Below are 24,404 nucleotides of genomic sequence, written 5' to 3'. Positions count from 1 at the left end.
AAACAGGCTCTGATAGTAGCTGCATGTGTACATGTACATGCATATATGTGTGTTTGCAGACCGTGTGCTTGTATATTTTATGTGCATGTTTGAATTTTTGTGTATTTATGTATGCATGTGTAGAATCTTTAATAATAAACCTACTGTAAGTTAAAGTCATGTTCATCATGTCCTCATTAGAGGGTCAACTTCCTCTATTTTATTTGACCCTCCCTGTCAATCACAATGTAGGTTTTAATAAAGTCAAACTATAAAGTTTCAAAGTGTTTCACTCTCTTGTCGTCCACAAGAAACTCAGAGAGAATAAAAGTTAAAATCACGCATCAATTCATCCGCCAACAGAGGAGAGACGACGTCATCGTGAGGAAGTGAAGACAGGAAGTAGATGCTGCGTTCATGTTTAAGAAGCAGAGCGTCTTAGACTTTGACAGTGGAGAGCGTGAAACCGAGAGAGAAGCACGATGGCTGAATTCAGATGGATTGTAACGTCTTCATTTCTGATGCTGCAGGTGTTGAGCTTTAGAGGTAAGTGTGCAGGTTCTGTTTGAATCATCATGAAGACTTTATGAACTCTTGGAAACCAAAGAATGAGAATCATTTGCAAACTTATTTAAACTTATCGCAACACTATTCATATTTCATGTTTATTTTTTTACATTTTCTCAACAGCAGCAATTTGGAAACCTCCATCCGTCACTGTCAGAGATGGAGATGAAGTCACTTTGCCTTGTGAGAATGTGAGACATGATCAGAATCAGTGTGATGGTACTACATGGTTCTTCATTGATTCAGGAAACACAGTAACGCTGTTTGAACATGGGAAGATTCATGAAGCAGCAGAAGCTAAATCAGACAGACTGAGTGTTTCAGAGAAATGTTCTCTGGTTATAAAGAAGGTCACAGATGAAGATGGTGGTCGTTATGACTGCAGACAGTTCAGATCAGGAAAACAAGAAGGTGAAGATGCTGTGGTTTATCTGTCTGTTGTCACCAGTGAGTATTTACATCATGATGTTTTCAAACTGTCTTTTTGGATCAATGAACTGAAACATTATAATAATTATGATGACAGTGATTTCAAGAAGTTGATTTTACTCTTGTTGTCTCTCACATCGTCTCCATCTTCACCAACAGTGACTGAACAGAAGATCAATGATGAGGTGAAGTTGAGCTGCTCTGTGTCAACATTAAGATGGTGTAAATACAGAGTGAAGTGGTTGTATGAGGATGATCAGAATGATGTGGAGACATCACAAGATGACTCCACATGTTCAGCCTGGTTGAGAATGAAACAATCTCACCTTGATCAGAAGTCAAAGTCTTTATTGAAATGTGAAGTGACTCGTATTGTCGGTGGAGAAGTGCATCAGTTCACCTTCAGCCCTCCTCAGTCCTCAGGTGAGAATATGATGAGCTGTTTAAAATCTCTTGTGGATGATCACACAAAGTATTTGTTGATATTGGAGCTTTTTAAATCACATCGTTCTTTAATCATGACGTCAGATGCTTGAGTTTGTTTCTAACTGTACAGTTTGCTGCATTTTCAACAAAACATCTGAAATCAACACGAATGAGAAACCAGAAGGTGAGTGAACAGAACAGAAGTACATTTACATTTAGAAAAGACAAAATCACAGAGATAGAGACAACACAAGAAGACGCTGACAAACACCTCGTCATCATCAAACCCTCTGACCATATTTAACTCTTCTCTTCTCAGGCTGGTGGAGGTTGATCGTCGTTCCTGTGGGTTTAGCAGCTCTTATAATAAGTGTTGTTTCAGTCAACGTCTGGACAAGAACTAAAGGTGACAACATTCAGGATGAAACTTCTACAAACAAGAAGTTTTGATGAACCTCAATTTGACCGTTGAAGCGAAAGTCGACTCTTTTTTCTTTCTGTGTGTTTTCAGGGAACAAAAGTGGGATGGAAGGAAACATTGTGAGTTTAAACAGTGATTGATGATGTCACAGAGTGAAATCAGTGGATCTACTAAAGACAGATGAAGATGCAGCATGAGGATAAACAGTGCTGAATGAGTTGAAATGAAGTCATCGTTTCACAGTTGTGTTTTAAGCTTCATTAGGAGAAGCTAAATCAGAAAATATCAACCAAAATGAAATCTATTGTAACAAAGAAAAAGCTCCACAGTGACCATAGAGTTGAGTCAACACCTCTGCATGAATCCAGTTCAATGGAGGTGAATGAGGGGATAGTTTGGATTTCCTGGTGTATTCTGTCAATGTGGAGCAGTGGAAGCCTTTGAAGATAAAGAGTGTGTTTGAAGTGAATGCTCTCATCTGCTCCAACAACCATCACTCTGGTTCCCCTTGAGCAAGGCACTGAAGCCCAGCTGTTCCTCTGGAGCTGCTCTGTGATTCTGTATAAATCGATTTGCTCCGTGTTCACCCAGAATCTCAAGTGTGTTGTTGTTGTTGTTGTTGTTTGTTTACAGGAGCGTAATGATGAAGATGAAGATGACGGTGAACTATGAAAACGATGGAGACCCTTCTGCCTCCGTCTCACTGGACTGATGAACAACATCAACCCACCACAGAGTCCACTGCTGTTCAACATCCGGACATCGTAGTCCAGGACTGAAGAATCATCCAGATGTTTTCTGTGCAAAGCTGCATATATATATACATATATCATTTTATACACATGCACTATATATGTTATACTTATACCAGCACTGCCTACTGTAACTGCTGCTTATATCTTAAAGTATTCATATCTACCCCCTACTGTTCATTCTATGTATTACATAATAATATATGTTACTCTGCTCTTAACTGCTTTTTGCACCGCTGGTTAAACTGCATTTCATTATCTCAGTATTTGTACTCTGTTCAATAACAATAAAGCTGAATCTAATCCTAAATATAAACTGGCCTCCTGTTGAAAAATGTAGCTGTGAAATTAAGATTTATGTTTCATTTTTTTAGGCTGCAGCCGATTCGCATCACGTTTGTCCCTCAGTGTCCAGAGGAAGTGATTCTGATTGATTTAATTCAAACATATTGGTCTGAAATCTAATCTGAAATTAGACAAATTGTCTCATGAATGTGATTTGAATTTAGCTCATGCATGAGATTTTGAAGAACTTTAATTTTGAAATGCTTCATGTTGTCTGTCAACAATGGTTTAAAAAAAGTCATATAGTATGTTTAAAAATAATAATTTAAAGTCTTTTTTTATAGTATGTCGAAAACAGTTATAGTATAGCATGTAGCATATAGAACTTTTTTTTTTGAAGTCATAGTTTAGTGTGTTGAAAAAACTGTGAGTAGGGTCAAGTTAGGCAGTGGCAGTCTGGTTGGGCCTAGTGCTGGAGGGGCAGGACTGGTGGGAAGGCAATAGATTTTAGACCAAGGCAGTGGGTCTCACGAAGTCTACACAGCTAGAAGAGCCGGGCCGTCAGCTGGAGTGGACGGGTGAACTGTGAAGATGGAAGATCTTCAAGAGGAGCTACAGGCCCTGAAGAAGAGGGCGGTGGCAGACAAGGCAGCTATGTCGGCCTTAAAGGACCTTAATGACTCCTTGAATACACAGTTGCAACAGCCAACAGTAGAGGGTGATGCTGGTCCCAGGCTTAGAGAGCGTGTCATTTATGTACCAAAAGAAAAAAAGTGTCCGCTTTTCAATGGGGGGTCCTGTGCTGAGTTTTATGAGTGGTTTGATGAAATAAATGCAGTTTTGGGTTACCGTCATTTTGAGGATACTGAAAAGGCTATGTACATTTATGACCATTTGGGTGGGGAAGCCAGACAGGAGATACGATATCGGTCTCAGAGCGAGAGGAGAGACCCTAGGCGCATTCTGGAGATTTTGAAGGAAGTATATGGGCAGCCTGATTCATTGACCAGATTGCAAAAACTATTCTTTGATCGGAGGCAGCGAGAAGGGGAATCTGTCAGAGAATATTCGCACGGGCTGATGGCTATCATTGATGATATTAATCATTGTGACATCAAGCAGGCCTGGTGTAGTGACTTTGCTTTACGTGATCAATTTGCAGAGAATGTTCGGGATCTAGCACTACGTAGGGAGCTAAAGAAGGTGATTCGGCAGAATACTAAAATCCCTTTCTTTGAGTTACGCGAGGAGGCGTTGAGGTGGGAAGATGGGGGGCCAGCGGGTCAGAGTCGTCGGGTGATAAGCTCATGCGAGATAGGAGCAGGAGCTGTGGAGTCCAATGTAGTTGTTGCGGCTGCCCTCCCTGAACCTGACCCACTGATGGTGGAAATTCTGCAAACTTTAAAGCAGCAGCAGGTCCAGATTGAGAGCACGCTGAAGCAACAGCAGGCTCAGATTTTTGATTTGGCACGAAAAGTGTCTGATTTATCCGGTCTAGGGATTAGCCGGGCGGGGGTACGTGGGGAGCAGCCAAGGTTTGACGCTGATGGTCAGCCTATATGTTTTAAATGTCGGGTCGCGGGTCACATGGCGCGACAGTGTCGGGTAGGGGCTCCAAACAGAAGGGCAGCTTCGGCGGTGCGCAATGAGGTCACCCGTAACAGGTTTGCCCATGTAGCTGAGCAGCAGGGAAACTCTCCCCCCCGTGGTAATGAGTCCAGCTACAGGTGAGGTTCAGTCGGGCTCACACTTGGAAGTTTCAAAGGAGGAATATGAATGTTTGGTGGGCAGATGTCCAACTGTGGAAATTGTGTTGGGTGGTGTGAAGGTTAAATGCCTCCTAGACACTGGGTCTAACGTGTCAACTATTACAGAGACATTTTTTGAGCAGCATTTTAGGCCAACTCTTAAAACCTGTGAGTGGCTTTCCCTGTCGGCGGCTAATGGGATGGGCATTCCTTACTTGGGGTATTTCGAGAGGGATGTCTGTGCCTTGGGCAAGATTGCAAATGGGAGGAGCATTCTGGTTGTTCGGGACCCTACGGACACAGCGACATTACATCGGAAAATAGCTGTTCCTTGCATATTGGGCATGAACGTAATTAAGCGGTTTTATGAAATGGAGCAGTCGGCATCAGATGCAGAGCAGGATTCTGCGTCTGATTTGGATGAAGTTTGGGGTTTGGCGTTGTCGGTTTGCCAGCGGGAGCAGGCTGTTTCACCTATAGGCTTTGCCTATTCCACCGTACCTTTCCGCTTTCCGGCTGGATCAATGTGTTTTGTACCCGTGTCAGTTCCACCTGGGCAGGCTTTGTCAGGCTCATTTGTGTGTGTAGAGTCATAAGGGGCAGGGGAGGGGAGCCTCCCGGGGGAGTTGCTCGTTTCCAGTGCAGTAGTTCCAGTGGAGAATGGACAGGTTGCAGTACCAGTGGTGAATGTAGGGCATGTGGATGCGAATATTGAATCTCAGACCTGTCTTGGCTCAATACAGTCGGTGGAAGTGGTGTCGGGTGGTACTGTCCCTGTAGCATTTGAACGAGTAGGACCGCAGGAAGAGCGAGTCTTGTTGTGCGAACGGGCTGGGGGGGATGCGGAGCGGCAGCAGCTGCCCCCGGAGGTAGCCGCACAGGAATTTCCAGGACTGACTGTTGAACAGGTACGGAAAGTGAGGCAGCTCCTGAGTAAACATTCTGGGGTCTTCGCAAGGTCAGACATGGATTTGGGATTTATGAACGTGATAGAGCATGAGATTCCAGTCCTGGATGACGTCCCGGTTAGGCAGCGCTACCGGCGTATACCCCCAAGTCAGTATGAGGAAGTCAAAGCGCATATAGCACAGCTATTGCAGCAGGGCATTATCAGGGAAAGCAGTAGTCCCTTCTCCTCTCCCTTGGTGATGGTGAGGAAGAAGGATGGGTCGCTAAGGCTTTGTGTGGATTACAGGCAGCTTAATGCAAGAACACGCCAAGATGCTTTCCCTCTTCCACGTATCGAAGAGTCCTTGGATGCTTTGAGTGGGGCAAGGTGGTTTACCACCCTGGACCTGGCGAGTGGGTACCATCAAGTGGGGGTGGCTGAGAAAGATTGTAGTAAGACTGCATTTTGCACTCCTTTTGGCCTGTATGAATTTACATGGATGCCATTTGGGCTCTGTAATGCGCCAGGTACCTTTCAGCGGTTGATGGAACGAATTTTGGGGGACCAGAGGTTCCAGTCGCTTCTCCTGTATCTGGATGACATTGTGGTGTTTTCGTCTACCATTGAGCAGCACCTGGAGTGCCTAGATTTGGTGTTGTCCCGGCTGGGGCAGTTTAATTTCAAGGTCAAGTTGAGTAAGTGCTCATTCTTTCAGTCAGAAGTTGTTTACCTGGGACATGTCATATCAGCTACTGGAGTGGCTACTGATCATGGGAAGATCCGAGTGGTTGCAGAGTGGCGTCGACCACGGAGTGTGGTGGAGTTGAAATTGTTCCTGGGTTTCGCGAGTTTCTACAGGAGGTTTGTGAGAAACTTTGCTAAATTGGCAGCCCCACTCCACGCTCTGTCCACACAGCTGTCAGAAAAAGGGGGGAGGAAAGCCTCTTCGACCCCTGTGTTTGGCCGGATGTGGGATGCAACCTGTGAAGATGCTTTTGAAGCATTAAAACAAAAATTAATTTCCGCTCCCGTGTTGGGGTATGCAGATTTTAACAAGCCTTTCTTCCTGGTGATTGACGCTAGCCACCAAGGGTTGGGGGCTGTTTTGTCACAAGAGGGAGAGGGACAGCGACGGCCGGTTGCATACGCAAGTCGTGGCCTCCGGGCGTCGGAGCGGAATATGGAGAACTATAGCGCCATGAAACTCGAGTTGTTGGGGTTGAAGTGGGCGGTTACGGATAAATTTAAGGACTATTTAATTGGGAACAAGTTCACAGTGTTTACCGATAACAACCCGCTAAGCCATTTGAACACCGCAAAGCTTGGAGCTGTAGAACAGCGATGGGTGTCTGAACTTGCTCAGTTTGATTTTCAGCTGGTGTATCGGCCGGGTAGTCAGAATGCGGGGGCGGATGCTCTCTCCAGGCAATATGCGGAGCAGAAGGGGACAGAGGGGGAAAGGGTGGCACAAAGTTTTCAGGACACACGTAGTGTTCTGTCCAAATCCCATCGGACAGCTCTGTGTCAGGAGACTAGTGTCAGCCCCTAGCAAGCTTCTATGTCTAGCTTTCCCTCATTTGACATGTCTGCCTTGGCTAGTCTGCAGCAGGTAGATTCTGTAATATCGTCTTTTCGAACATACTGTGTGAGGGGTGTGAAACCTTGTAGGGACGAGAGGTTGCAGGAATGTGACAGAACCATTGGACTTTTGAGACAGTGGGGAAGGATTGTGGAGCAGGGGGGTGTGTTGTACAGGACGCTGTGTGATCAGAAGGAAGGACCGATTAAGCAGCTTTTGTTGCCAGCGGTACTACACCGAGAGGTGCTTGCTCGCATGCACACTGATCATGGGCACCAAGGGGTGGAAAGAACATTCAAGTTGGTTCGAAGTCGGTGCTATTGGCCTGGAATGTTCGCAGATGTTGAGGCTTTTTGTAAGACTTGTAAACGGTGTATTGTTTCTAAAGCACCACAGCCAAAGGTGGTTGCAGCGTTGGGGAGTTTGTTGGCTTTTAGGCCACTTGAGGTAGTTGCAATGGACTTCACCGTGTTGGAATCGTCGTCAGACGGACGAGAGAATGTCTTGGTTTTTACCAATGTGTTCTCCAAATTTACGGTTGCGGTGCCAACCAGGGATCAGCGTGCGGTAACAGTTGCAAAGACCCTGGTCAAATATTGGATTCAGCCCTATGGGGTCCCTTCAAGGTTGCACTCTGACCAGGGGAAATGCTTTGAGGCTGAGGTTGTCCAGTGTCTCTGTGGTTTTTATGGGATGAAAAAAAGTCAAACAACCCCATATCATGCCCAGGGGAACAGACAGTGTGAGCGGTTTAATAGGACGCTGCATGATCTGCTGCGGACCGTGCGCCCGGAGCAGAAAAGGAGGTGGGTTGAGTACCTTCCGGAGCTGGTGTACGCTTATAATACCACTGAACATCAAAGTACTGGTTACTCACCGTATTTCCTCATGTTCGGGAGGGCTCCAGTGGTTCCGCTGGATGTCTGGCTGGGACAGGATAGGGAGGATTTTGAGGGTAATGTGCATGAGTGGGTTGAGGAACATCAGAGGAGGTTGGGCTGTGCCTACGCTCAGGCCAGAAAGAACATGGAGCAGGCAGCGGAAGCTCGCAAAAGGTATGCAGGCACGCCGGTAGGTGTTCATCCTTTACAGCGAGGCCAATTAATGTATGTAAGGCATCGTCAGTTTGCTGGTAGGCATAAGATTCAGGATGTATGGCTCTCCACCCCTCACCGAGTTATAGCTCAGCTGGGTGGTGACCTTCCTGTGTATTCAGTTGTCCCGATTGATTTTTCAAAACCGCAACGCAACCTGCACAGGAATGAGTTGCGTATTTGTGGTCCAAGCATCAAGATGGATGTGCAGAAACCGGGGGTTCAGGGGGTGGCTAAGTCCTCACTGCCTGATGTAGAGTCCGAATCGGACGACTCTCTGCTGGCGATCATTGGGGCTGATGTCCCGGGTGTGCAAGGGAGCGTTTTGGAGGAAAAAGGGGAAGGGGAAAGAGAGGGGGCAGTTGGCTTGGAAGAGCTGTCTCCCCCCCATCCAACGGGGGCTACCCTCCTGGTAGGCGAGGAGGAAGTAAGTGCAGGTGGGAGGTCACCTCATCCAATGCCATCACCTGGGCCTTCGCCATCACCTCTACTTCGAAGGTCCAAGCGTGCTACTGCTGGGGTTCATTCTAACCCGCACCGGCTGCCGAGGTCTGTGGTAAGCCATCTAAGGGAGAAGGGAGGGGCTCCTGTAGGAGTGGCGCAGTTGCAGCAGACTTGCGTGGCGGTGTTGAAACAGGTTTTTACAGGGTTAGCTGAAAGATTAGGGAAGGGTGATGTGGGATCTGGATGGGACATAGGCCATCAGTGGGACACTGAGTGATTTAGAGGGGGGGTGAATGTAACCAAATGAAACTGACGGGGAGAAAACGATTGGGTCCGCCGGACGGGTTATGGGTTGCACGGGCTCTGATTAGGTGAAAAGATGCACCTGCTGGCAAATCGTGTTCTTTTTCTCTTTCTCGCCGCCGTCACGAGCGGTGTGCCGAGAGCCCGTTCTTTGTCTCCGCCGCCACGAGCGGGTGTGCCGGGAATCCGTTCGCTTTCTCTCTCGCAACGAGCGGAGACGTAGTGTGGGGCGCATTGTAGGGTTGCGTCGGGAGCTCAGTGTCTGGGAGGCATCCTGTACAGAGGGGACGGCGTGTGTTTGGGGGATGGTTGGTTTCAGAGCTTCCTGAGCTGTACACCCAATTGTAGCTGTGGGGGGGGAATCCAAGTGGGGGTGGCTGGGTTGATGGACAGCCGCTAGTGGGACACTGCCTTGGTCTTTTGTTTCTTTTCTTTTTCTTTAAATTGTTTGTGGTGCCTATCCTGGCACATGGTCTGTGAACTCCTCCTGCCCACCAAACCAGCTGTCATTGACTAACGCAAATAGTTATTGTTCTAATAAAGTTTGCTATTTTCATAAACAACGCTGCCTCTTGCCTGTACATGCCTTCACGGTGTTTGAACCGGGTCTCTGTGGCAACGGGGTGCTACAATAATCATCCGTTTATAATTAACAATTATCTTTTCTACATCTTGTCTCTGATTTTCAGAGCTTTGAGTCTTAATGGAAACTTGAAGAATCATACCTTTGTTATGGCTGATGACAATGAAGATTGAAAAACATTTTTTAAAGTGTTTTTAGTTCTATAATGTGTCACTTGAAGAAAAGACGACAGAGGATGAACGCAAATGAGACAGGAAGTGACGCAAACACAGGACACAAGAGGCAGGGAACTTCAAAATAAAACAGGAACCAAAGTGAACCAAGATGATGACATAATGTGTTGTTGTTCTGTCTGTCTCCAACACACAGACCACACTACAAGCTTGTCTGTGCTCAGCTCTCGTAGTGAACCGTCCGTCTGTTGGGTTGTCTAGCATGTAGGACAGCCTGTGTGGCTCCGCATCATGTTTCTTCCACTGGAGGGACGATGCAGAGGACACCAGTGGACAAGAGTCTTGCCACTCAGCGTTATTAGCTTTAATCTTAAAAGTCATTATTTGATCTGTTTCTTAAAAACTGAAATAATGTGACACTTACTGAAGTGTTAAGCTCTGGATGTGTTTCCTATCTGAATATTTGAGAAGTTATAAAAAGATGATGATGTCAGAATCAGTCTTACATCGCTTCCTCTCGGCCTGCTGGTTGGTGACGCCTCACTCCTGCAGACTAAACAGGCTCTGATAGTAGCTGCATGTGTACATGTACATGCATATATGTGTGTTTGCAGACCGTGTGCTTGTATATTTTATGTGCATGTTTGAATTTTTGTGTATTTATGTATGCATGTGTAGAATCTTTAATAATAAACCTACTGTAAGTTAAAGTCATGTTCATCATGTCCTCATTAGAGGGTCAACTTCCTCTATTTTATTTGACCCTCCCTGTCAATCACAATGTAGGTTTTAATAAAGTCAAACTATAAAGTTTCAAAGTGTTTCACTCTCTTGTCGTCCACAAGAAACTCAGAGAGAATAAAAGTTAAAATCACGCATCAATTCATCCGCCAACAGAGGAGAGACGACGTCATCGTGAGGAAGTGAAGACAGGAAGTAGATGCTGCGTTCATGTTTAAGAAGCAGAGCGTCTTAGACTTTGACAGTGGAGAGCGTGAAACCGAGAGAGAAGCACGATGGCTGAATTCAGATGGATTGTAACGTCTTCATTTCTGATGCTGCAGGTGTTGAGCTTTAGAGGTAAGTGTGCAGGTTCTGTTTGAATCATCATGAAGACTTTATGAACTCTTGGAAACCAAAGAATGAGAATCATTTGCAAACTTATTTAAACTTATCGCAACACTATTCATATTTCATGTTTATTTTTTTACATTTTCTCAACAGCAGCAATTTGGAAACCTCCATCCGTCACTGTCAGAGATGGAGATGAAGTCACTTTGCCTTGTGAGAATGTGAGACATGATCAGAATCAGTGTGATGGTACTACATGGTTCTTCATTGATTCAGGAAACACAGTAACGCTGTTTGAACATGGGAAGATTCATGAAGCAGCAGAAGCTAAATCAGACAGACTGAGTGTTTCAGAGAAATGTTCTCTGGTTATAAAGAAGGTCACAGATGAAGATGGTGGTCGTTATGACTGCAGACAGTTCAGATCAGGAAAACAAGAAGGTGAAGATGCTGTGGTTTATCTGTCTGTTGTCACCAGTGAGTATTTACATCATGATGTTTTCAAACTGTCTTTTTGGATCAATGAACTGAAACATTATAATAATTATGATGACAGTGATTTCAAGAAGTTGATTTTACTCTTGTTGTCTCTCACAACGTCTCCATCTTCACCAACAGTGACTGAACAGAAGATCAATGATGAGGTGAAGTTGAGCTGCTCTGTGTCAACATTAAGATGGTGTAAATACAGAGTGAAGTGGTTGTATGAGGATGATCAGAATGATGTGGAGACATCACAAGATGACTCCACATGTTCAGCCTGGTTGAGAATGAAACAATCTCACCTTGATCAGAAGTCAAAGTCTTTATTGAAATGTGAAGTGACTCGTATTGTCGGTGGAGAAGTGCATCAGTTCACCTTCAGCCCTCCTCAGTCCTCAGGTGAGAATATGATGAGCTGTTTAAAATCTCTTGTGGATGATCACACAAAGTATTTGTTGATATTGGAGCTTTTTAAATCACATCGTTCTTTAATCATGACGTCAGATGCTTGAGTTTGTTTCTAACTGTACAGTTTGCTGCATTTTCAACAAAACATCTGAAATCAACACGAATGAGAAACCAGAAGGTGAGTGAACAGAACAGAAGTACATTTACATTTAGAAAAGACAAAATCACAGAGATAGAGACAACACAAGAAGACGCTGACAAACACCTCGTCATCATCAAACCCTCTGACCATATTTAACTCTTCTCTTCTCAGGCTGGTGGTGGATTCTTCTCTTTGTGTCTGTGGGTGTTGCAGCAGTCTTGATCATCACTGTGTCTGTCATCACATGGAAGAGAACTAAAGGTGAGAACATTCACAGATCACAGTTTAATAAACTTAGAATTTCACTGGAAGCTAAACCCAGTTCTCTTTGTTTTGTCTTTTCAGGGAACAGAACAAAGACGGGTGACGACGTGGTGAGTTTAAAATCTGGATAATCAAACGTTCATACAATCGTGATTTTATACATCAAAGCAGGGTTTTATTAACTGTGTAACTCTACACATGAAAAAGTGAGTCAGTGAGTCACTGAGCAGCCATGATGTTGTCTTGGGGGTTCCACAAGGTTCAGTCCTGGGCCCCCTTCTCTTCTCGCTCTACACAACATCTCTGGGTTCTGTTATTCGCTCGCATGACTTCTCCTACCATTGTTATGCCGACGACACCCAGCTGGTTCTCATCCAGGCTCTCTTCATCTCCCGCCTGGACTACTGACACTCTCTACTCACCAGAGCCCCGGCGTCGGCGATCAGACCTCTGGAGTTCGTCCAGAAAGCTTCAGCTCGCCTGGTGTTCAATCGCCCCAAGTTCTCCCACACAACTTCCTTTCTCCGTTCTCTACACTGGCTCCCTGTAAGAGCTCATCCAGTTTAAGACTCTGGTGCTGGAATACAGGGCAGTGAAAGGAACAGCTCCTTCCTATCTCCAGGCCACGGTCAAGCCCTACACCCCCGCCTACACCCATCGTCCCTGCGGCCGATCGACCCGGTCACGTCTGTCTTCTGTCCTGGCCCCACAGTGGTGGAATGACGTCAGGACAGCAGAGTCGCTGCCCATCTTTCATCAGGCTGAAGACTCACCTCTTCAAGAAGTGCTACCCTGAGCCTTCCACTCAACACTTATTGTATTCATACTAGTTTGTTTCTGCTCTGTACTTTTGCTCTGCTTCATGCTCTTAGATGCTCGTTTAAAAAAGGAGATGTACTTATGACTTCTGGTGACTATAGTTCTCTTGAATACCTTTGTTGAATACACTTCTTGTAAATCGCTTTTGATAAAAGCGTCTGCTAAATGACTGTAATGTAATGTCTTCTCTGTGCAGGCTGATCCTGAAGAAGGTGTTTCCTACGCCTCCGTCAGCTACACCAAGAAGACCAACAGTAAAGCCCAGGTGAGCTGTCTGAGTAGTGATGACGTCATGATCAGGTTGACGTGACATTGACTGTAAATATTCATGGTCACCAGGGGATGAACCGCTGTGTTTTTGTCTGTGGCCCCTTCACCTTCCCTGTAGAATGGAGCCACCATCAGATATTTCATGATCTAATCAGCAGAGAAAAGCTGAAGCACAGGGAACATTTCATCCGTTATAAAGCAGAAAAATGTGGATTTTTCAGAACTCCTGTCAGATTAAGTTTATTTGTACGTCGTTTATGAGTTTTCCTCTTTTTCTCTCCAGGCTCACATTCAACATGATGATGAGGATGAAGGTGACGCAGTGACCTACAGCACTGTGAAACTTCCCTCCTCTTCTGCCGCAGCCTCGGCTGACCCCAGCCAGCTCTTCGCCACCGTCAACAAACCAAAGAAATAAGACGTCACTTGTTGAATGTTGAGCTCTTTTTAACAGTCGCATGACTGTTTGTATCATAGATTTAGAATGTTAAGACCAAAGCAAGCAGCTGTGAAAACATGTCGGCATTGAGAGAGTTGAGGAGGCAGACATTTTGGATAAATATGTGTTCTGCATGGAGACAATGAAGGTTCTTATTTTGTTCCCATTTAAGTGAATATTGCTTTTTTAGTTTAGTAAACTTGACCGTGTTGTGTTTTGAGTAAAGTTTTCGACTTACAAGAATACAAATGTATTTCCTTGTGTGGTTTTAACACCTTTTGAGTGAGATGGTTTATTCTGTGTTTTGTATTTTTGCTGTCAAATAAAGGTCAAATAAAAAGTCTGTTCTCAGTTTTCTTGCTCATCTTTCTCACATTTCAAACACAACAACTTAAATCATTCATATTTCTCACCAGAGATCCTTCATAACAAACACCTCCACTGATGGATCTGATGTCACTGACCACACTACAAACTTGCTCCTGCTCAGCTCTCGCAGTAAAAAGTCCCTCTGTTCAGTTGAACTCCTCCGTTTGCACACGGCTCTAACTTTTCTCTAAATAACATTTGAATGCATCTAAAATGATGTGAGCTCAGGCTGCGTTCAGACGTTCACTGTGGATGATCATGACCTCTTTACTGTAGCTGTTAGATGACTCCATGTTATTCTCACACATCGTTAAAACCCTGACGTGGTGACGTCACACACACTCTGATAAAACATCAACTTTTGTAGTTTTATGGTTGAAAACAAACTAGTTCAGCTCCACGTTAACATTTAGACTATTAGAGACAGTTGAGTCAGACCCTGGTGAACGTCTTCATCACTCATGTTCATCATGTCCTCATTAGAGGGTCAAACCTCCAGATCTCTGCTGCTGTTGTTACCCACATTCTCACCAAAACACTTCTCCTTCACTTCTCAGAAAAGCTGCAAAGACACAACGAGGAACCAACAGGTCTCAGACTCCACATGTTGCTTTGCTGCAATCATTTATCTTAACGAACAATCTTCACACGCTCAACTTCCTCTATTTTATTTGACCCTCCCTGTCAATCACAATGTAGATTTTAATAAAGTCAAATTAAGTTTCAAAGTGTTTCACTCTCTTGACGTCCACAAGAAACTCAAAGAGAATAAAAGTTAAAATCACACATCAATTCATCCGCCAACAGAGGAGAGACGACGTCATCGTGAGGAAGTGAAGACAGGAAGTAGATGCTGCGTTCATGTTTAAGAAGCAGCGCGTCTTAGACTTTGACAGTGGAGAGCGTGAAACCGAGAGAGAAGCACGATGGCTGAATTCAGATGGATTGTAACGTCTTCATTTCTGATGCTGCAGGTGTTGAGCTTTGGAGGTAAGTGTGCAGGTTCTGTTTGAATCATCATGAAGACTTTATGAACTCTTGGAAACCAAAGAATGAGAATCATTTGCAAACTTATTCAAACTTATCGCAACACTATGAATGAACTTTACAGTTATATTCATATTTCATGTTTATTTTTTACATTTTCTCAACAGCAGCAACTGTGGAAGCTTCATCCTTCACTGTCAGAGATGGAGATGAAGTCACTTTGCCTTGTGAGAATGTGAGACATGATCAGAATCAGTGTGACGGTACTACATGGATCTTCACTGATTCAGGAAACACAGTAACGCTGTTTGAAGATGGGAAGATTGATGAAGCAGCCAAAGCTAAATCAGACAGACTGAGTGTTTCAGAGAAATGTTCTCTGGTTATAAAGAATGTCACAGATGAAGATGGTGGTCGTTATTACTGCAGACAGTTCAGATCAGGACAACAATAAGGTCCAGATGCTGGTGTTGATCTGTCTGTTGTCACCAGTGAGTATTTACATCATGATGTTTTCAAACTGTCTTGTTGGATCAATAAACTGAAACATTATAATAATTATGATGACAATGATTTGAAGAAGTTGATTTTACTCTTGTTGTCTCTCACAACATCTCCATCTTCACCAACAGTGACTAAACAGAAGATCAATGATGAGGTGAAGTTGAGCTGCTCTGTGTCGACATTAAGATCATATAGTATGTTTAAAAAATAATAATTTAAAGTCTTTTTTATAGTATGTCGAAAAAAGTCATAGTATAGCATTTAGCATATAGAACTCTTTTTAAGTGTGTTGAAAAAAGTAAATATAAATAGTATGTAGATTTTTTTTTGAAGTCATTGTATACTATGTTAACAAAATGGCTAGTATGTTGAAAAAAGTCATAGTATAGTATGTAGAATTTTTTTTTTGTTTAGTTCTAGTAAAGTTTGTGGAATAAAAAAAAAAAGTAATAGCATAATATCTTAAAAAATGAAATCTTCGTATAGTATAGTCTATTTTTTTTTTTAATAATAGTATTTTTTTTAAATAATTTGTCAAATGGTTTTCAAAAGATATATAGTAAGTTAAAAAAATCGTAGTGTAGTGTGTCAACAATGGTTAAAAAAAGTCAATAGTATGTTTAAAAAAATAAATAATTTAAAGTCTTTTTTTATACTATGTCGAAAACAGTCATAGTATAGCATGTAGCACAGGGGTCGGCAACCTTTGTGACATGGAGTGCCAGTTTGAAATTTTCCTCTCATCTAGTGTGCCATTATCAACAATAACACAAGGTTAAATTATGACACAAAATACCAAAACATTTCCAATATACCTGGAATTGTATTCTATCCATAGAGCACATCTCAAAACAATAACAGTATATCTGTATTCTTAACAAAATAGCCACATCAACATTTCAAAGACATGAACAAACAGCTACACATTTAAACTAAAACTAAGTGTAGGCTGAGGCAACATCAAATGATCAGATGCCTAGCAGACAGTCAGTGTGATCCCTGGCCCTGCTTTGACCCTGAGCTCTGTGATCTGGGGCTTGTAGTTAGTTACTTTGAGATGCAAACATGCCTCAGAGTGCTCCGTTGTTAACCGACTGCAGGTGGGGCTGAGCACATGTGTGAGAACACCTGCTGACTTCTAGCTGACGTGGGAATGTCCTTTATTCGTGACTTGATCGTTTCTTTATTTGGCAAGCTTTCAAAAAGAGCATCTGTCTAACTCAGAGTACATCCACATTACTCCGTTTTCGTTTGGAAACGCATATGTTTTGCTACGGTTACACTGAGCGTCTGCACTACGCTGCGTTTTGGAGCACCGTAAACGGAGGAGTTTAGAAACGATCCCGAAGCCGGATAACTTTGAAAACTCCGGGTAGCGTATTCGTGTGGACGGAAGGAAACGCATACGTTTGGAAACGATGACGTAGACACCCGCGATCGACTACCAGGTTAATTTAACGCGGACAACTGATGACAGGCGTTGCTGACCTTGTTGTCTTTACTAGCAGCTGTTGTCCAGTTAAAGTCTGCATGTCTGCGGAGGAAACAGCTGTTATTGTAGCGATCGGTGAGCGGAGAGAGGGAGAGAGACCCGCAGCGCTGTACGAAGACAGCGGACAGCGCGCTTGGTCACTCACTTTGATTTGAAATTCGCGCGCCTGCAACCTAACTGACCAATGGCCACACTCCAACATCAAATGCACGCAGTGGTGTCCTCCGGGTCCTAGTGCCGACACCGAAAGAAGCAGGACACAGTCACACATACATGCAGTCAAACGCTCACAGACACAGAGACAGATACTTTTATTTTGAAAACGGGACAGATAAAGTGAGGATCGTATTAACACTGAGGTGCCAGCGTGCCAGTGTTTATGCCGCGGCGTGCCACCCGTGGCACGCGTGCCAAAGGTTGCCGACCCCTGGTATAGCATGTCGATTTTTTTTTAAAGTAAAAAAAAGTAATGAAAAAAAAGGTAGAGTAGTCAGTTGAAAAGGGTCATAGTATAGTAGAGTACAGTAGAGGTTCACTGGATGCTCATGACCTCTTTACTGTAGCTGTTAGATGACTCCATGTTATTCTCACACATCGTTAAAACCCTGACGTGGTGACGTCACACACACTCTGATAAAACATCAACTTTTGTAGTTTTATGGTTGAAAACAAACTGGTTCAGCTCCACGTTAACATTTAGACTATTAGAGACAGTTGAGTCAGACCCTGGTGAACGTCTTCATCACTCATGTTCATCATGTCCTCATTAGAGGGTCAAACCTCCAGATCTCTGCTGCTGTTGTTACCCACATTCTCACCAAAACACTTCTCCTTCACTTCTCAGAAAAGCTGCAAAGACACAACGAGGAACCAACAGGTCTCAGACTCCACATGTTGCTTTGCTGCAATCATTTATCTTAACGAACAATCTTCACACGCTCAACTTCCTCTATTTTATTTGACCCTCCCTGTCAATCACAATGTAGATTTTACATTCACAGTTTAGGCTTTTATCTTGACGTTAAGGCCTCTCTCTTTGTTTCCCCCACATGGTGACGTCCCAACAGCAGATTCATCAGCTTCATCAACTTTATCACTTCATCAGCCTCCTCCACCAGTGTTTAGGGCCGACGCCCCCTGATTACAAATCTCCATTCATAATCATTCGTTTATAATAAACAATTATCTTTTCTTCATCTTGTCTCTGATTTTCAGAGCTTTGAGTCTTAATGGAAACTTGAACAATCATACCTTTGTTATGGCTGATGACAATGAAGATTGAACATTATTTTTTAAAGTGTTTTTAATTCTATAATGTGTCACTTGAAGAAAAGACGACAGAGGATGAACGCAAATGAGACAGGAAGTGAAGCAAACACAGGACACAAGAGGCAGGGAACTTCCAAATAAAACAGGAACCAAAGTGAACCAAGATGATGACATAATGTGTTGTTGTTCTGTCTGTCTCCAACACACAGACCACACTACAAGCTTGTCTGTGCTCAGCTCTCGTAGTGAACCGTCCCTCTGTTGGGTTGTCTAGCATGTAGGACAGCCTGTGTGGCTCCGCATCATGTTTCCTCCACTGGAGGGACGATGCAGAGGACACCAGTGGACAAGAGTCTTGCCACTCAGCGTTATTAGCTTTAATCTTAAAAGTCATTATTTGATCTGTTTCTTAAAAACTGAAATAATGTGACACTTACTGAAGTGTTAAGCTCTGGATGTGTTTCCTATCTGAATATTTAAGAAGTTCTAAAAAGATGATGATGTCAGAATCAGTCTTACATCGCTTCCTCTCGGCCTGCTGGTTGGTGACGCCTCACTCCTGCAGACTAAACAGGCTCTGATAGTAGCTGCATGTGTACATGTACATGCATATATGTGTGTTTGCAGACCGTGTGCTTGTATATTTTAAGTGCATGTTTGAATTGTTGTGTATTTATGTATGCATGTGTAGAATCTTTAATAATAAACCTATTGTAAGTTAAAGTCATGTTCATCATGTCCTCATTAGAGGGTCAACTTCCTCTATTTTATTTGACACTCCCTGTCAATCACAATGTAGATTTTCATAAAGTCAAACTATAAAGTTTCAAAGTGTTTCACTCTCTTGTCGTCCACAAGAAACTCAGAGAGAATAAAAGTTAAAATCACGCATCAATTCATCCGCCAACAGAGGAGAGACGACGTCATCGTGAGGAAGTGAAGACAGGAAGTAGATGCTGCGTTCATGTTTAAGAAGCAGCGCGTCTTAGACTTTGACAGTGGAGAGCGTGAAACCGAGAGAGAAGCACGATGGCTGAACTCAGATGGATTGTAACGTCTTCATTTCTGATGCTGCAGGTGTTGAGCTTTGGAGGTAAGTGTGCAGGTTCTGTTTGAATCATCATGAAGACTTTATGAACTCTTGGAAACCAAAGAATGAGACACATTTGCAAACTTATTCAAACTTATTTAAAATGATCACAACACTATGAATGATCTTTAAAGTTATATTCATATTTCATGTTTATTTTTTACATTTTCTCTACAGCAGCAGTTCGATATTCATTCTTCACTGTCAGAGATGGAGATGAAGTCACTTTGCCTTGTGAGAATGTGAGACATGATCAGAATCAGTGTGACGGTACTATGTGGATCTACATCGTTTCAGGAAACACAGTAACGCTGTTTGAAGATAGGAAGATTCATGAAGCAGCCAAAGCTAAATCAGACAGACTGAGTGTTTCAGAGAAATGTTCTCTGGTTATAAAGAAGGTCACAGATAAAGATGGTGGTCTTTATTACTGCAGACAGTGCAGATCAGGAAAACAAGAAGGTCCAGATGCTGGTGTTTATCTGTTTGTTGTCACCAGTGAGTATTTACATCATGATGTTTTCAAACTGTCTTGTTGGATCAATAAACTGAAACATTATAATAATTATGATGACAGTGATTTCAAGAAGTTGTTTTTACTCTTGTTGTCTCTCACAACGTCTCCATCTTCACCAACAGTGACTGAACAGAAGAGCAATGATGAGGTGAAGTTGAACTGCTCTGTGTCGACATATGAAGGATGTGATCACAGAGTGAAGTGGTTGTATGAGGATGATCAGAATGATGTGGAGACATCACAAGATGACTCCACATGTTCAGCCTGGTTGAGAATGAAACAATCTCACCTTGATCAGAAGTCAAAGTCTTTATTGAAATGTGAAGTGAATGATATTTTCAGTAGAGAAGTGCATCAGTTCACCTTCAGCTCTCCTCAGTCCTCAGGTGAGAATATGATGAGCTGTTTAAAATCTCTTGTGGATGATCACACAAAGTATTTGTTCATATTGGAGCTTTTTAAATCACATCGTTCTTTAATCATGACGTCAGATGCTTGAGTTTGTTTCTAACTGTACAGTTTGATGCATTTTGTTATTTTATTGGTTAAGATGATGCTGCAACAAAGACGACTACAAAATCACCAACAACATCGACAACAAGAAATGAATCAGGAGTGACGACGAACAACGAAACATCTGAAAACATCACGAATGAGAAACCAGAAGGTGAGTGAACAGAACAGAAGTACATTTACATTTAGAAAAGACAAAATCACAGAGATCGAGACAACACAAGAAGATGCTGACAAACACCTCGTCATCATCAAACCCTCTGACCATATTTAACTCTTCTCTTCTCAGGCTGGTGGAGGTTGATTGTCGTTCCTGTGGGTTTAGCAGCTCTTATAATAAGTGTTGTTTCAGTCAACGTCTGGACAAGAACTAAAGGTGACAACATTCAGGATGAAACTTCTACAAACAAGAAGTTTTGATGAACCTCAATTTGACCGTTGAAGCTAAAGTCGACTCTTTTTTCTTTCTGTGTGTTTTCAGGGAACAAAAGTGGGATGGAAGGAAACATTGTGAGTTTAAAACCAGATACACCCGAGGGTCCCCCATTTGGACGCAGAGTACATCAAAACTTAGAGAGTTTTGTGTTAAAAGTAACTGGCAGAGAACCCACGAAGAACGAATATAGTGATGTTATAGTTCTGCAGAAACCTCAGCGTCCTGGGAACAACATGAACTAGGTCACTTCTACATGAGACAAACACATCTCCCATCAGCCAAGCAAACAAATAACAAAATATCATAAATCATACTCGATATGACTGGGACAGACCGGAGAAAAAGGCTGCTACACTCCGTTAGCAACGTGCTACCTACGAACATGCAGCATGAAAAAGCACGAGCGCCTGACGGAGATTACGGACATAGTTTCCATTTCTCTCCCCGGTAAACCATCGCAGAGATATTCAGCTTCGAACACAAAAAGTCACACAGCTTTCATCGAATATTGTACTTACTTTTGGTCGAATCTCAGCGAAAAAATGGAATATCTCCGTACTTCCAACGCATGTTTGTCCAGCTGCTGGTGCTCCGTGTGAATCCGTTCGATTCGTGTCTCTCCGACACTCCTCGGATTCTTGGGAGGGTTGGAAGCTCAGCAAATCAGATTTCAGAGCTGGACCTTTTTGAGCTTTATTGGCTAATAGTGCTGTCAATCATCTAGCTTTCAATTCCAGGCAATTGGCTCCTACGGTTCGAAGGATGTCTCAATGGTGAAAATCGGAGAAGGGGGGGCTGAGATACAGCCCTGAACAGAGAGTCGAAGCAGGATTTGACCTTAAACTAAATAACTAAAAAGGGCATAGAAAGAGCTTAAAACACTCAAAAAAGGTCCAATCTTCGGTCTATTGATTCAATGAACATCATGAGTGATACATAGAAGTGATATAGAGTGTTTTTGAATTTTAAAAATACTTTTTTATTCAAATCTTGGAGTATTTGATCAGTTTTCTAATTTGAAATGCTCTATATTTCATAAATGTTTCACTGTATCTATGTATAGCTGTGTATATAGAGCCTATATCAGTTGTTCTAAGAGCCCAGCATATTAAAAGTCTTGGATACCCATACTTTCCAAAAAACAATACCCTAAAAGTGCTGTTTTTCAAGATCGAGCTTTTGAGTTTTCCAAGTTCTGCTGTGTTCCATCCTTATCTTATGTGAACCAGTAACATGTATTCTGATAGTTCCATGATTTTTCTCATCTCAAAAATATATAAAAAAAGTTTTTTTTTTTTTTTAATTTTTAATTTTTTTATTTTTTTTTATACAATTAATTACGTATTTCTTATCTTTATTCGAGCTGAGGCCTGCAAATAGGCCTCGTTTTTAAAAGGTTAAACAGCGATTGATGATGTCACAGAGTGAAATCAGTGGATCTACTAAAGACAGATGAAGATGCAGCATGAGGATAAACAGTGCTGAATGAGTTGAAATGAAGTCATCGTTTCACAGTTGTGTTTTAAGCTTCATTAGGAGAAGCTAAATCAGAAAATATCAACCAAAATGAAATCTATTGTAACAAAGAAAAAGCTCCACAGTGACCATAGAGTTGAGTCAACACCTCTGCATGAATCCAGTTCAATGGAGGTGAATGAGGGGATAGTTTGGATTTCCTGGTGTATTCTGTCAATGTGGAGCAGTGGAAGCCTTTGAAGATAAAGAGTGTGTTTGAAGTGAATGCTCTCATCTGCTCCAACAACCATCACTCTGGTTCCCCTTGAGCAAGGCACTGAAGCCCAGCTGTTCCTCTGGAGCTGCTCTGTGATTCTGTATAAATCGATTTGCTCCGTGTTCACCCAGAATCTCAAGTGTGTTGTTGTTGTTGTTGTTGTTTGTTTACAGGAGCGTAATGATGAAGATGACGATGACGGTACGGTGAACTATGAAAACGATGGAGACCCTTCTGCCTCCGTCTCACTGGACTGATGAACAACATCAACCCACCACAGAGTCCACTGCTGTTCAACATCCTGACATCGTAGCCCAGGACTGAAGAATCATCCAGATGTTTTCTGTGCAAAGCTGCATATATATATACATATATCATTTTATACACATGCACTATATATGTTATACTTATACCAGCACTGCCTACTGTAACTGCTGCTTATATCTTAAAGTATTCATATCTACCCCCTACTGTTCATTCTATGTATTACATAATAATATATGTTACTCTGCTCTTAACTGCTTTTTGCACCGCTGGTTAAACTGCATTTCATTATCTCAGTATTTGTACTCTGTTCAATAACAATAAAGCTGAATCTAATCCTGAATATAAACTGGCCTCCTGTTGAAAAATGTAGCTGTGAAATTAAAATTTATGTTTCATTTTTTTAGGCTGCAGCCGATTCGCATCACGTTTGTCCCTCAGTGTCCAGAGGAAGTGATTCTGATTGACTTTAATTCAAACATATTGGTCTGAAATATAATCTGAAATTAGACAAATTGTCTCATGAATGAGATTTGAAGTTAGCGCATACATGCGATTTTGAAGGGCTTTTATTTTGAAATGCTACATCAGAATGTCCTGGTTCTCTCTGAGTGACACCTTTCATAACTATGCACCATTTCCTATTATATCAACAACAGTTTTAAAATAGTCATAATATATTGTGTCAAAAAAAGTAAGTATAGTATATAGAATATTTTTTTAAAGTCATAGTATAGGATGTTGAAACAAGTAAAAAAACAAAACCTGACTATACCATGCATGGCTTTTAATTACTTTCTCCAACACTTTGACTTTTGAGTTATTTTTTTCAACATACTTTTCAATTTTTAGCACATTTTCATGACATACTATACTATGACTTTGTTTAATGACATTTGGTAAACTATGCCATGTATACTTTTTGTGAAAGTCTCATGACAAACAATACTATGACAGTTCAAAGACATTTTCATGTTAGGTTATAACATATTTTTTCATCATTTTTATGATATACCATATTCTATTTCTTTCATTTATTTGTCATATTATTTATGAAATTTCTATGACTAGAAATCAGGCACACTATCATATCTTTTATGACTTTCTCTATCATGAGTCGTATGACATACTGAAACGAAGTATCAGTTCAATATCTTTTGCTTTACTGGAGTTTCCTTTACTCTGCGAGTTCTTCCTCTCTGAGGCGGTTTAGCTGCTTCTGATGAGCCTCCTGCAGGACGACAGAGACACACAAAAACCACATTATAGACACACAATCATTGAAATATAAAAACCACGCCATGTACCAACAGCACGGACGTTAACGGCGTTTGTTTGGGCGGCCATTGTTGTGCCATGAAGGGATTGTCCCTCACAAGCTGACCGCTGTTTACGGGAGCGAGTGTAACCTAATGAAGCTCTATCGCCAAGTTCATAGTCTACAGCTGACTGGACCTGGATCAAAGACACACAACTGTATGGCCCTGGTAACAGCAAAGATATGTTTTTGTGAAGCTGTGTTTCTTGTAGCCAAATATCACAATTGTGGCAAAACATGGGGTTGTAGTTTAGTAAGTAAAAGTACCTCAATTTAAGTAAAAGTACCTCATAGTCCCTAGATGTACATTCGATGATTAGACAGTCAACATCCCGCTTTACCTGA

The 24,404-nt window shown here is 42.4% G+C and overlaps 3 protein-coding genes across 4 annotated transcripts; all 3 read left to right on the top strand.

Moving 5' to 3' along the window:
• The first annotated feature begins 445 nt into the window (after window positions 1-445).
• LOC137870845 (uncharacterized) lies at window positions 446-2,866 on the top strand. The gene is made up of 7 exons (XM_068708298.1): window positions 446-525; window positions 670-993; window positions 1,135-1,398; window positions 1,532-1,585; window positions 1,721-1,807; window positions 1,913-1,941; window positions 2,456-2,866. The coding sequence occupies exons 1-7, from the start codon at window positions 462-464 to the stop codon at window positions 2,492-2,494; spliced, it is 861 nt and encodes a 286-aa protein (XP_068564399.1). The 5' UTR covers window positions 446-461; the 3' UTR covers window positions 2,495-2,866.
• Window positions 2,867-10,672: 7,806 nt separating this feature from the next.
• LOC137871272 (uncharacterized) lies at window positions 10,673-13,911 on the top strand. The gene is made up of 8 exons (XM_068709020.1): window positions 10,673-10,752; window positions 10,897-11,220; window positions 11,362-11,625; window positions 11,759-11,812; window positions 11,948-12,037; window positions 12,122-12,150; window positions 13,056-13,124; window positions 13,413-13,911. Exons 1-8 carry the CDS (start codon window positions 10,689-10,691, stop codon window positions 13,545-13,547), a joined length of 1,029 nt encoding a protein of 342 aa, XP_068565121.1. The 5' UTR covers window positions 10,673-10,688; the 3' UTR covers window positions 13,548-13,911.
• Window positions 13,912-19,201: 5,290 nt separating this feature from the next.
• On the top strand, window positions 19,202-23,090 carry LOC137871273 (uncharacterized). Of its 2 annotated transcripts, none has more exons than XM_068709021.1 (7): window positions 19,202-19,282; window positions 19,457-19,777; window positions 19,919-20,182; window positions 20,347-20,463; window positions 20,599-20,685; window positions 20,791-20,819; window positions 22,651-23,090. In XM_068709021.1, the coding sequence occupies exons 1-7, from the start codon at window positions 19,219-19,221 to the stop codon at window positions 22,732-22,734; spliced, it is 966 nt and encodes a 321-aa protein (XP_068565122.1). In that variant the 5' UTR covers window positions 19,202-19,218; the 3' UTR covers window positions 22,735-23,090. The 2 variants fall into 2 exon arrangements, with proteins under 2 accessions (XP_068565122.1, XP_068565123.1); XM_068709022.1 differs by having other exon boundaries at window positions 19,203-19,282; window positions 19,460-19,777.
• The last annotated feature ends 1,314 nt before the right edge of the window (window positions 23,091-24,404 follow it).

The sequence above is a fragment of the Cebidichthys violaceus genome, unplaced genomic scaffold (assembly GCF_023349555.1).
Source record: "Cebidichthys violaceus isolate CVI_PGR_0920_01 unplaced genomic scaffold, fCebVio1.0.p SCAF_14, whole genome shotgun sequence".
Classification (NCBI taxonomy): Eukaryota; Metazoa; Chordata; class Actinopteri; order Perciformes; family Stichaeidae; genus Cebidichthys; species Cebidichthys violaceus.
This window is presented reverse-complemented; position numbering and strand designations above follow the sequence as displayed.